The sequence below is a fragment of the Eleutherodactylus coqui genome, chromosome 13, assembly GCF_035609145.1.
Source record: "Eleutherodactylus coqui strain aEleCoq1 chromosome 13, aEleCoq1.hap1, whole genome shotgun sequence".
Lineage (NCBI taxonomy): Eukaryota > Metazoa > Chordata > Amphibia > Anura > Eleutherodactylidae > Eleutherodactylus > Eleutherodactylus coqui.
Window position 1 is genome coordinate 31803875 of NC_089849.1, and position 13703 is coordinate 31817577.

The 13703-nt window shown below is 45.2% G+C and overlaps 1 protein-coding gene across 1 annotated transcript in view; it reads left to right on the forward strand.

Moving 5' to 3' along the window:
* The first annotated feature begins 576 nt into the window (after positions 1-576).
* The window catches only part of ITGA3 (integrin subunit alpha 3), a 69433-nt gene continuing 56306 nt past the window's right edge, over positions 577-13703 (forward strand). Inside the window, exon 1 of the mRNA XM_066587334.1 lies at positions 577-1153. Coding sequence (XP_066443431.1) covers positions 990-1153 — 164 coding nt within the window. The 5' untranslated portion in view covers positions 577-989. The remainder of the gene's footprint in view (positions 1154-13703) is intronic.

The window sequence follows — 13703 nt, forward strand, 5'->3', positions numbered from 1 at the left end:
GTATTATATGCAATGTATATACGTGAGTGTGAATGGCTCAATGAGAATCAGTGTACTCTCAGTGACTCCATTCACCGCATATTATGCGCACGTAATACGCTATTAATTTAGGAAGAGGAAATAAGTGGTCATTAGAGTAACTCAGGCACAAGAAGAAGGTCAAACTCCATGCAGAAAGTTGTATACAAACTTCTAAAAGTTTACAAGAACCCAACTTTCCTAAACGTTTCTAACCCAGGACCATAATGCAGTTCACTAGGACAGAAATCTGATACAGAATGCTACAATGTCTTTTGCTACAATGTTGCTGGAGATCTCCTTGAAATGACCTGCCTGTGCTGAGACTGCAGGTGGCAGTGCCCATGTGGGTAGTGATCATTGCCACTGTATGCACAGATTATGCTGTGTGAAGTATTTAGTGCACTGCTGCTTTTCTAGGTGCAGTGTGAGAAAACTGCAGCCCAGTACACCCCCTCCCTTCCTTCCAGTCCTTCCCAGTACAGGCAGGTGCAGAGGAGGTGGCCCCTTTAAGGGAACCTGCATGAGATCTGTACCGGGTGTAAGGGAGAAGTTCACCGGAAGAAAAGAGGGTGTAGAGGGAAGGGAAAGCCCAAAGAGAGACTGGGAAGGTGGAAATGAAGGAGAGAGGGAAAGGGGCAGCAGCAGCCAGTGCAATGGGAGGGCCTGGCACAGGGGGCAAGGGCTGGAGGAGGGTCTGACCAGAGGGAGGGAGGCTGTGGGCCAGCACTCAGGTCTCACTCTACAGGATCTGCACTAGGAAGAGATCTGCACTCATGGGATCTTTAAAATTCCTTGGGGATCAACTTTAATCTGCTGAGGATCCCAACTGCAGCCAGCACTGGGATCTATGCTGCAGAGGGGGCTCAGACAGGACCCTCCTAGAGAGAGATCACTGATCCCGGACCTGCTCCTCTGATCAGCACCAGGGACAGAACCAGCAGAACAGGAGCCGGGTCTGCAGGGTGAGGATGGCACCAGCTCGGCTCTGCCTGCTGTTGGGACTCTGCCTGGCATCCTCTGCCTTCAATGTGGACACGCAGTTCCCGGTGGTGAAGCAGGCGGGTGTGCCCGGGGGGCTCTTCGGGTTCTCGGTGTCCTTCCATAAGCAGAGTGAGGGGGAGCAGCGCTACCTGTAAGTATAAAGAGGGGGCATGAGTGGGGCATGTGGGCATCTCTGCTGCAGGGGGATCTATCAGGATGCCTTGTGTTTGTTCAACAGGTGGGGGGAAGGGGCAAGAAGAGGGGTGTATATGGGCATCTGTGGGCAGGGGTGTAATCACAGAAGAACCTGTGAGGGTGGGTAGGATCCATGGCATAAGGTGGGCATGTGGGTGGATATAAGTAGAGCTGGGTTCATCTAATGGTATTCTGCATGATATTCTGTATTCTAGAGAAAATGACCAGGCGGTTTTAAGAATGTCTACAGTTTTAAGTAGCTACAAGTATTCTATTTATCTATCTATCTATCTATCTATCTATCTATCTATCTCATATCTATCTATCTAATATCTATCTATCTATCTATCTCATATCTATCTCCTATCTATCTATCTATCTATCTATCTATCTATCTATCTATCTATCTATCTATCTCATATCTATCTATCTATCTATCTCATATCTATCTATCTATCTATCTATCTATCTCATATCTATCTCATATCTATCTCCATATCCATCTATCTCCATATCCATCCATCCATCTATCTAATATCTATCTATCTCCATATCCATCCATCTATCTAATATCTATCTATCTCCATATCCATCCATCTATCTATCTAGCTCATATCTATGTATCTATCTATCTATATCCATCTCTATCTATCTATCTATATCCATCTCTATCTATCTATCTATCTATCTATCTATCTATCTATCTATCTATCTATCTATCTATCTATCTATCTATCTATCTATCTATCCATTTTCTCACACAACACATATTGAGCTCTCTCTTGTAGTGATACCTATAACATCTATGCTACCACATTGATTGGATTTGATGAGTTGATATTCTGAGTGTTTTGTAAAATGTAACAAACATGTTGCAATCTGCTGCGTTGTGAACTATAATACTGTGTCGGATGACCTGGATGTGAAGTGTGATTACCTGAGTGCAGGAATGCTCGCCCTGTTATGATAAACTGCTTTATTTACGGTACGCTGGGCTGGAACAATCCTTTACTAATCTAGAATATTGCACCATGACGATGATAGATGAGAGCCTCTATGAATATAGATTCCGTCTGTATATAAAGGGCCATGTGTGGTGGGCGCAGATCCCCCTGACCTGTACAACATGATATATGGCATCTGTTAGTGTTTGCAACTATGTATCCATTAGAGCAGGGTTCCACAACCTGCGGCTCTACAGCTGTTGCAAAACTACAACTCCCATCATGCTTGGACAGTCACATGGGAGTTGTGGTTCTACAGCAGCTGGAGATCCATAGGTTAGAGTAAGATCAGAGGGGGTATTCACTATAACTACCAATAATGTGGTATTAGATGTTGGTTTTTGTTGAACGCTATGCGTGTTTTTCCATTCTTCTAAAAATTACACGTGGATGGCACGAAAGGGTTAACTGGGCAAGAATTTAACACTTCTGTTAGCCATGGTTATGACTCTTACCTCTGAACGGAGTATGAAAGAATTGTTAAAAGTAGGTAACTAATGTCCCGGAGATGTGGGGAAAGGGTTAATGCGCAATGCACCTGGCATGAAAGGGGTTAACGTGCAATGCCTTGGCATGGGAGGGGCTGAAGGGGCAATGTTCTGCAGAACATGTAACTGGAAGACTTGACTTTCTTCCTCCTTTGTTCATCTCACCTGCAGATAAGAAAGTTCTTCAGTGCCTGCAGGGCGGGGTGTGCAAATAGCAATGTACAGCCCAATGGTACACACTGACACAGCAGTGCAAAGACCAGTCACATCCCGGGGTTGTAGGTGGCGCCAAAGTTAGTACAAAGAAATCAAAAGTATACAGAACCCCCCATGGTTCTTCTGAAATGAACACAGATCATCAAAGAATGCTACGTAACTACGTGACCTCAGGTCCTCAGAATATTATTTACACGTGTGTGCGAGTTACACCCGAGCTGCTTGGGCGCAATTCACACCGGACAGCGCACAGACAAAAATAGGACATGCTGCGGTGTTTTTTTTTTTGCATGAACCGAGGGTCTGTGTAAAAGAAAAAAAAGATAGCATGTCCGGAAAGCTTCATTAAAGTTGAAGGGCCCATATATTGTCCGTGTGTAAACAGGGACTGCACACAAAATACATGGATGTGTGAATAAGCCCTAGGCCTTAGGGTTTTGCTGTGGGTATGAATCCTGTATAGTGGCACACAGAGCCAATACAGGACTATGTGCCACCATGAGGCACCATATGCTTCCCTAGAAGAAGTGTAGAATCCAGAGGCACATCGAGGTGCTCATATACAGGGGCGTAACTATAGAGGATGCAGGGGATGCGGTTGCACCCGGGCCCAGGAGCCTTAGGGGGCTCATAAGGCCTCTCTTCTCCATAAAGGGAACCCAGTACTATAGGTAAAGCATTATAGTTGGGGGCCCTGTTACAAGTTTTGCATCGGGGCCCGGGAGCTTCAAGTTACGCCTATAGGCTCATATGTACCATTTTGTATCAGCCTATAGGCGCCATACACATTAGACAGCAATTGACAGAACCTGCCAATTTCGGTGAGACTAGAGGACTCTCGTATGTATATTGGGGACTCTCAACTTTCTCCCGACAGATGGTGATGGAAAAAAAAGGATGGGGCACATTGAATTTCAATGCTTTTGTTCCCTGTGGGTAGACCTGGATTGGCCCACAGGGGAACAGGTGAATCCCCGGTGGGCCCGTTCAGTATTTCAGACAGATAATATTTGTATGTACCTGTTCAATGCGCCCCCAGAATGAATGTGACTAGTGGGCCCTAGGCACCCTAGTTCAATATTGCCCGTCAAGAGATAAGCTGCCAGTAGGGTTTCTCCATTGCCCCCATGTAACAAAATGAACACTCGGGTAAACCAAATGGGGAATTTGGGAAAAATAGTGCTCGCCAAATGAACATTTGTCTGACAGTTATGGAAGGTGTATGGGAAGCTTTAGACCTCATTCCCGCTTTGGTCATCAAGGTACCATAGCGGTGTGGTATTGAATGGATGTAGTTCCGAAAACATTTTTCGAATATGGTGCCTTTTTGGTACAGCAGTGATGGGATCCCCAATGTCGCCTCTACAAGGATAGACTGAATCATTGTCTATCACTGTCTAGCCTAAACCTTAATGGTGTGAATGGTGCCTTGCTACAACTAGGCTGGGTTTTATGTAAGATACCCTTTACATGGGACGACTATCAGTCAAAGAGCAAAGGCAGATGACAGTCATTCTGTTTAAGCATGGCCACAAGGATAGGCCATCAACAGTTTACAACCAGGCAACCCCTTTAAAGAGTGGCCCGCGCTCTGATGGACCTGGCCTATCCACGTATTCCATGGTCATCCAGCCATATGAATGGTCACTATTTAATATTGGACTTAATACTTCCTCTGCATAGACTGAAATGTGGAGCCAGTGACATTAGAGCCAAGACCGATGATGATCAGCCATTTGCCGATTTAGACCTGTGAGCTCTCTCTCTCTCCCCCCCCCCCCCCCCCCCCGCTCACCCCCGGTGCCCCCAAATCTTTTCGCCCGATTAGGCAGTTACTCGAAAAAAGTGATGCTCAAACGAGTAATTGCTCTAAACGAGCATGTTCGCTCATCTCTAATTGTGACAAATTGCCATAAATTGCAACAAAATTTTGGTGCAATTTTTGGCGTAAACTAAGCCAACTAATAGGTGGTCTAAACTTACATCAGACAGTCTTAAAATATGACAGATTTAGTCTAAGTTTGCACTTTTAGACAATATTAGTAAATGAGGCCCAGTGAATCGGTGCTCCTTTAAATAGGTTACAACTCGGCACAGTTAATATGCCCACCAGATTTCATTACCGAGGGTACGCACTTTCGTCATACTTGACCTTACCAAGACGAATTTTGTAATTATGGTGTTATTACATTTTCTGTGTAGGTTGTTGTGACTGCTGTGGCTTATTAGCAAATTCTTGGTCTGACCACAGTCCTTATGTTGTACACATGATAATGGGTGATGTTCTCCCCGGCTTCCTGAGGAAGCTTTTGTCTGTCTTCCATTGTGTCCGTTTTGCCAGGATGCCACCGGAAGCGTTGATAAATTGAATATTTAGGTCTGAGGAGAACACTTAGTGGAGGAGAGGACCTCAAAATAAACTCTAAGGAATTGCCTTAATGGGATACAACAGTCAACAGGGACAGTCTCTAGCCATGATCTCCAACCTGTGGCTCTCCGGCTATTGCAAACTAGAACTTGTAGTTTTACAAATTCGTATATTTTACAATGTGAGTTTGTAGGGAAATTACCTCAGGATAGGTCATCAATCATTGGTTGGTGGGTTGTGTTGTTCAGGACCCCCAGTGATCAACTGATTGAAGTGATAGCAGCACTCAGGTGAGCACCATGGCCAATTCAGTCAATATTAGGCACAGCGCCATAAATTGTATAACGGATGTACCTGGTACAGCAGCTGAATCCCTGGGACTGAGCTGCTCTCAGGCCATGTGACCATTCAAGGTGAAGTCCCAGACTTGAGAAGAGGCCGCGGTACCTAAAGGAGTGCCACAACTTCCTCAGACAGTTGATCAGCTTGGACCACCACAGATCAGATATTGATGACCTCTCTTGAGCATAGGTCTCACTGCACCCCTCGAAGACTAAATAGAAAAATGGTCGCGTATGCACGGTGCCTCTCCATTAATTTTCAATGGAACTGCTGGAGATAGCCTGGTACAAGTGCTTTGGTATTTCCATTAGCCCCACTGAAATGAATGGAGCAGCGGACTTGCATGCACGGGCATTGCTCCATCCAGTGTGACATCACTGCAGGTGGGAAAAGTATCACTACTGTGATGAGAAGAGGGGGACACAAGACCCCCGTTCTCTGGATTAGTAGGGGTCTCAGTGGTAAGGCCCCATTGATCAGAGTTTTATTCCCTATCCTATGGAAAAGTAGTAAAAGTTTACTTTGGTACAACTCATAGAATTATAGAGCTGAAAGGGACATCCAGGGTCACCTGGTCCAACCCTCTGCTCAATGCAGAATTCAAACTCCTCGAAGGGACCTTTAACACGGGACAACTATTACTCCTGCGCTTTTGCCAACAACCGATAGTCGTTAAGTGAATGGAGGTGAAGTGCGACAGAATCTCTTCCGGATGCCCTTCTCCATTCACTGTGAACAGGTAGTTGTTCGAAGATGAGCAACTGCCTGTTTACACAGAGCGAGAAGTCGCTTAGTTTTCAGTCAACTGAAACAAAACGACTAAAGAGAGATGTCTTACTCAGCACCCTATGGGGTTCTGTGCTTACATTGACCAACTATTGGCCAAAATCACTCATTTGAGTGACCTCATGTTTGACTTAGCTTTAGACCCAAATTTCAAGATGGGTATATATATATATTTTACAATTTTTAGTATGTTTTTTTATAAAATCTATCATTTCAGATGAGGATGTGCACAGGCTATATTGCTAGTTACATTGCGGTGGGGCAATGCTCTTATGTATAGTAGGAGTATATAGGTGCGCGTGTTTAGTCCCCATTTCCTGGCATGCATTCCATAGATTCTTGGATTCTTCACTCCGTGCCTTCCTTCTGTACATACCTCAACTCTTAGTAAATCTGTGCCCTGTGGGGCAGAATTCATTCGTTCATTCATTCACCCTTTAGCTAAAGAAAAGTAATGCTGCTGAGGCTATATGAGGGTGCGGATCACACTCCTGGCAGCGTCTCCTGCTCCACCTGGGAACAATAGAACTGAAATCCCATAATCCTTTAGAAAAAAAATACAGTAACCACGAGTCTGAAAATTGCTTCCGAAGTTCACTGGAAACTTTGAAGGGCTCCTATGTGATTTAATAAATGTTGCTAAAATAGGGTAGAACTTGTCAAACTATTTTACGGAACTTATGGGTCGCACTGTTTGTTTACATATGCCTGCCCATGTAGATTGGAAATGCGCACAGGAGCCTGCAGATGTATGTATGCCCCCCTCAATAATATATATATTGCAGTTGGGGTATTCCACCTATTGCATGGTAGGCTGTTACAGTAGGATTCCCCAATATGGGCCCTCTCAACTACAGTCCATTCAAATGTGTCTCTTGAGGTTGAGGAACCCTCAATGTCCATTTAATTTGATGGGTGCCATGTACTGTGGAAAGGAAAATGATGGGATCTGGAGGAGCACCTTAGAAAAATCTATCAGGTGATACTCAACTTTTTAAAAATAGGTAGTCTTGATAGCAGAGCACAAATCAAGAATTTCATCAAGGACCATGATTAGGCCAGACATAGTTGGATACTCCAGTCAAGACCCCATCTACACTGAATGGCCACTGTATTAAAGCCACCGGCCCTTTCATGATTGGAGCTTCCCTGTATGGAAATTAACCCTGTGACCCCGGAGTGCGGCATAAAATCACGGGACAAGTTTTCTGTTGGATCAGTTTCAGTGTGAATTCACATTAGATGGCAAAATCCAGCAATCTGATTGACTTCCAACGAGGCCGGGTCATCGGTTCTAGACTATCTGTACCATAATTTCACTGCCAACCTTATGGGATTCTCTAAAGCATGCAATGTGGAGAATATACCGAGAATGGCGTGATCAAGGAAAAGCATCCAGTGAGAGGGGATCCATGGAAGTAAACAAATCGTTGACAACTGAGGTCATATTAGGATGTCAAGAATTGTTCTGATGAACAGATGATACACCGTCACTGAAATTGTAGCTGTATACAACACTGGTGCTCCAACCAACGTGTCTGAATTCACAACTTGTCATTCCTTAGCATGGATTGGCTATGACAGCAGACGACCAATTCCAGCGCTATTGCTAAGAGAAACAAGTAAGACTCCAGTAAGCAAAAGGGCACAAAAGTTGAGTAGTGAAAAAACCATTATCTGATCAGATGAATCCAGATTTCTGTTTCACTTTGCTGATGGGAGGTCAAAATTTAGCGCATGCAGCATGAATTGATGACCCCTTCCTGTCAGCTGGTCATCTAATATGTGGCAACTATAAGAAGCTTCTCATCTGCATGGGTCAAGATCCTTGCAGAACAATTTCAATACTTAGTGGAATCCACACCATTTTGAATTGCTGCAGTTCTGAAGGTCAAAGGAGGTACAACGTGCTACTAGATGAAGAACCATTAAAATGTGGATCTTTAATATGGAGAACCATAAGTGTCAATTGAAAAGCTCCGTGTGTGCTGTGATCTTTGTTTCGGGAGGAACAATAAGCTGCTGTAACTCTTGCAATGAGTCTTGGTCTGGTGATTTTAGTTGACTCAAGAATTCCAGTAGACGAGTAAAAACCTGCATACAAATAAATGTGCAAAAGAGAATGACAAGTAAATTCCAACTTGGGAGTCTTATTCACCTCATGTAAGGCCATCCTTGTAGACAACCTGCAATCTCAGTAGGGTCAGAGTGTTAAATTACAGAAACACATCTATTACATCCCCCCCATCTAAAGTCTGTTCCCTGTTAGCCTAGAGAAGGTGAGACATAGAGAATGTCCACCAGGATTTTGGAGGCACTGAAGACATTTACCCTCACATAGTAGGAGGTGCAGGGAATAGAGTTGGGTGCACCACTGCTTTTGATCCATCCATGCTCTTATAGCCATCCAAGGTGCCCTGGGTGCTGTGGTGCCAGTGGGCTGACAACCTTATTTTAGTATTGGGCCCTCCCTCTATATTGTACATCCATAATGAATGGGACCCAGTTATGTGCACTTGAGACCCAAGTTAGAGTCCAGAGCTGTTAAATGGCCTACTTCATGGTAATACAACAGCCAATGTGTTCCGGTTGGCATTTGTATTGGTTTATCTATTGAAGATATCATTAACATACGTTACCACTGGAACATGAGTAGATCATTGTGGTCTCTAGGATACCATGTTCAGTCTCTCTTTGTTGATTCAATGGCATGTGGCCAAATTCCAAGGGACAATATCAACCAATAGACCAATGGTCTTGTGTTCTTCTTGTCAAACCATGTGTGTTCGTTGAGGGTGACCAGTAACATTGTGGTCCGCAGTCTCTGGTGATCCTGGAGATTAATGTCCTTTCAAAGTGCAGTGCGTAACACTAAGTTTGAATGATCTACTAGTTTATTAGCCAATAGTGATGAGCAACCATACTTGCTAAGGGCAATTGCTGCCGGCAGCGGGCAGGGAGCTGCGGGGGAGAGTGGGGAGGAACAAAGGGGAGATCTCTCTCTCCCTCTCTCCCCCCCGCTCCCCCCTGCTCACTGCCGCAACTCACCACTCCCCCGCGCCGGCACCCGAACCTTTTCTTCCGAGCGGGCAGGTACTCGCTAAGGGCAATGCTCGCTCGAGCAATTGCCCTTAGCAAGTATGCTTGCTCATCACTATTAGCCAACTCTTGTGATCAAGTGGTTTCATCCATTGCTGATGACCACTTGTTTAAGGTACCGTTACACGGGATGATTATCCCCCGAATTATCACTGGAAACAGCGAATTAGAGCAATAATCATCCCATGTACATGCGGCTGCCGACAGCACACTGAAAAACAAATCGCTCACTTGTCGCGGAGTTGCTTGGTTTTTAGTAGAACGAAAACCAAGCAACTGTTGGCTTGTGTAAACAGGAGCCGCTCAATCTTTGAGTGACTCCTGTTTGCTGTAAATGGAGGCGGGCGTTCCATCTCCATTCACTTGAATGACTATCAATCTTGTGTAAAGTCTAGCGGTAGCATGTGGTATGGCCGTTGAGCACATAAACCTAGCTGGACTGTCTTAAGGTGCCCGTACAGCTTCAACAGAGTTCGGCCAACAGCAGTTTTCATCGTGCCCATACAAATGAACATTCAGCTCAGCCAAGCATTCATGTGTTTAGGGAGATAAGCTGTGGTGATGGCTTTTCTCCTGAGAAATAAAAGGTTTGGTTTTTAAAATGCAGTTTCTCTGATCCGACTCCTTCTTTCCCCCAACATCATCTGTAAGTTGAGCAGCTCCCATACACATCAGAGAGTCATCTGGCTCTGATATTATCTGTGAATTTGGACAGCTAACCACTTATGTGTATGGAGGACCTTAATTTGGACAGTGGATTCCCAGAGTTCCTTTGTACATGATCCATTTGTTTAACTCTTCCATATTAATCTACTTGATTTCTATCAATCCCGATGATCTCGAGTAGAGCCTCGTGTGGTGCAGAGTGTAAGCTCTCACCTACGACCTGAAGGTTGCAAGTTCGATCCCCGCATGAATCAGGTAGCCGGCTCAAGGTTGACTCAGCCTTCCATCCTTCTGAGGTCGGTAAAATGAGAACCCAGCTTGGTGGGGGGTAATAAGTAATAATTACCTGAAAGCGCTGCGGAATAAGTTGGCGCTATACAAATACCATGATTTGATTTTTTTTTGATTTTTTTTGATCTAGTGGTTTAGTCCTTCTTATGTCCTTTAGCTCGTGGCACAGTGGCCACTTACCTGCCCAGTGATGTAATGACTAGTAGGGTTGGGTTGAGATTTATTGATCTGTTATGACACAATAGATTGCCTTAGAGATTAGCGAACGTACTCGGTTAGGCCGATTTCGCAATCGAGCACCGCGATTTTCGAGTACTTCACTACTCGGGTGAAAAGTACTCAGGGTCGCCGGGGGGCGGGGGGAGGCGTGGCAGAGCGGGGGTTAGCAGCGGGGAACAGGGGGGAGCCCTCTCTCCCCCCCACTCCCCTCTGCAACCCCCCGCTCACCCACAGCGCCCCCGAGTACTTTTCACCCAAGTAGTGAAGTACTCGAAAATCGCGGTGCTCAATTGCGAAATCGGCCTTACCGAGTACGTTCTCTCATCTTTAATCGCTATATTTCTTGGTGATCCAGGCCTATTCTGGTGACCCAACAATAGCGTCTACAGTAATGGAAGGTGAAGTTTACTTGATCACTCAGGGATCTCCTCGACTGTGTTGGAGGTTGTGGGATTTTCATTCCTATCATCATTAATAACATATTGATCTCAAAGTGCATTGATGTTTACTAGAAGAGAATTAGTGGCTGCCCCGGACCTACACATTATGTATAATACAGCAGAAACTGAGACGAGACGCAACTAATATATCCAGAGACATGCAACGTTGCATCGTGCACCAGTGGAAATTATGTTAAGACCGACATTTGAAAGAGTAGTCTTAGTAAATTTACCTCATTGTGCCGGCCCCATTGGAAACAATGGGCGAGATCGCAAAAAGAATGGACATGCTGCGATTTTGTTTTCACGCTGCATCGCAAGCATTAAAGCATCGCACATGTGAATGGAGCCATTGGCTTCATAATTTTGCCATTTCTCGCAGCGCTGGGAAATCATGCGATTTCATCGCCAGTGTGTAGGCACCCTGAGTGTGTTTCCTTGCACACCTACTCTACGGCTAGGTTCACACAGGGTCAATTTGCTGCGGTTTTTCCTTAGCGGTTTTGCCGCAGAAGAACTGCTTCTGTGGCAATACCGCTTCAAAGGTTAATTTTGGCTTGCGGATTTTCCTGCGGATTTTCTTGCGGAAAAATCCGCCTGCGTTTTTTCCGCAGCGCTTTTTTACATTTTGCTGCGGATTTAGCTGCGTCCATAGAGGTCTATGGACAAAAAAGCGGTGCGGAAAAGACAGAATGAACATGCTGCTTCTTTTAAAACCGCACCCAGTTGCATTTCCGCCCTGTGAGAACAGCTTTTTTCCAAATCTCATTTGTGCTGCATTGCACTGCAAACGCAGCGGTTTTGCCGCGGATATGCAACGGTAATCCGCGGCAAAACCGCAGCAAATCCGCCCTGTGTGAACCCAGGTTACTAGTGCCTAAATTCCTTCATTCATTCACCTTTTAGCAAAAGAAAGTAATGCTGCAAGCAAGATGCTTCTCAAAAATATACAGGAAAGACTGAGATTAGTAGTTGCAGCAGCGCCCCCTGATGCGCAGGCAGGAATCTGGCGAGGACGCGGCAGACGCAACCTTATTGCAAACCATGGAAAAAAACTCAATACCAAAAGAATATCTTCATGTGCTTCATTGACTACATCAAGGCCTTTGACTGCGTCAACTATGACAAACTATGGCGCCCCCTGCAAGAGCCGGGAGTATCGGCACATCTAGTCAGGCTGATAAAATCACTTTATACCAATCAAGAAGCCGCTGTGAGAACACAGTATGGGGACAGATTGGTTTGGGATCGGCAAAGAAGTAATGCAAAATCAAAAAACATGGAGGGAGCTTGGCTTTAGGCTGGGTTCGCACTGGGCGTATTCCCGTCGGAAATCCCGCGGTTTGGCCGCAGAAAAAACTGCGAGATTTCCGCCGGGAGAACCGCCGCGGAAAAACCCGCGGCGGCTTTGAAGCGGCCCGGCCGCTCGCTCTCCCACTGCGGCCGGCGCTCCCATAGAGGAGAGCGTGGCCGCGGCGGAAATAAAAAAAAAATAGACATGCTGCATATTCTGAAGCCGCGGCGGATTGGCCGTCCCATGTGGACGGGATTTCTGAGAAATCTCGTCCACATGGCTGGCTAATCCGGAGATTAGCGGCCGCAGACGGATTTGCCGCGGCGAAATTCCACGGCAAATCCGCCCTGTGTGAACCCAGCCTTAGGGTCGCTGATGGTCGTGAACAACTAAACTGCTAACAATGACACACATATATACATACACATATCTATATATAGATATATATATTTATTTATATTATATATATTCCATCAAGAGTGCTGCAGACATGAGCTATGGGCCACAGAGACAGATATTGGGCTTGGGAGGGAGTGTATAGGATGTGTATAATAATAATAATCTTTATTGGAAAGCGCAAACTTATTCCGCAGCGCATAATATATATATATAGCCAAAATACGAAATACACTTCCTTCCTAGCCCAGTATCTGTCTCTGTAGCCCACAGCTCATGTCTGCAGCACTCTTGTTAGAACCTGTTAAGGAAGGAAGGGGAGGAGTTATTTCAGAAGGCACTGTAGACTTATCTCAAGTCAGGGGTCAGTGTGAGTTCTTACCGACTGCTACAGACATATCTGCTGGTCTGTGCATTGTGCAAGACAGTCTGACTGTTCATATCATATTAATATTACGCTCTACACAGACCTGTTATATTATGTTTGCGTAATATATATATATATAGGCTGTAGACGTACTCCACCATTAACATGTACACTGAGCTTGCTTTAGGTATGGACATGAGCATTTGGCGTACTAACTGCATCCACTTAGAGGTTGGCACTTCTTCTCTGCTGTCCATAGAATTTCTGACAGCCATTTTCACCTGTCCTTGCCTGCCCTGCTTAGGAAGTGCAGCTCTTATCTTCATCACTGCTCCACTGACTGTCATGGAGATTGCAGAGACATTGGCACTATTTTGGCAGTACCAAATAGACTTGCAGCACAAGGTTAACATTTCTGCCAGTCTATACTTCTTAGTGCCAACTTACTATGCAGTGCTGTGCATAGCAATGATCAGTCCTAGAAGTCCAGTTGGCATATATTACCCACAGTCAGTGCCAGCCTTAGGTTA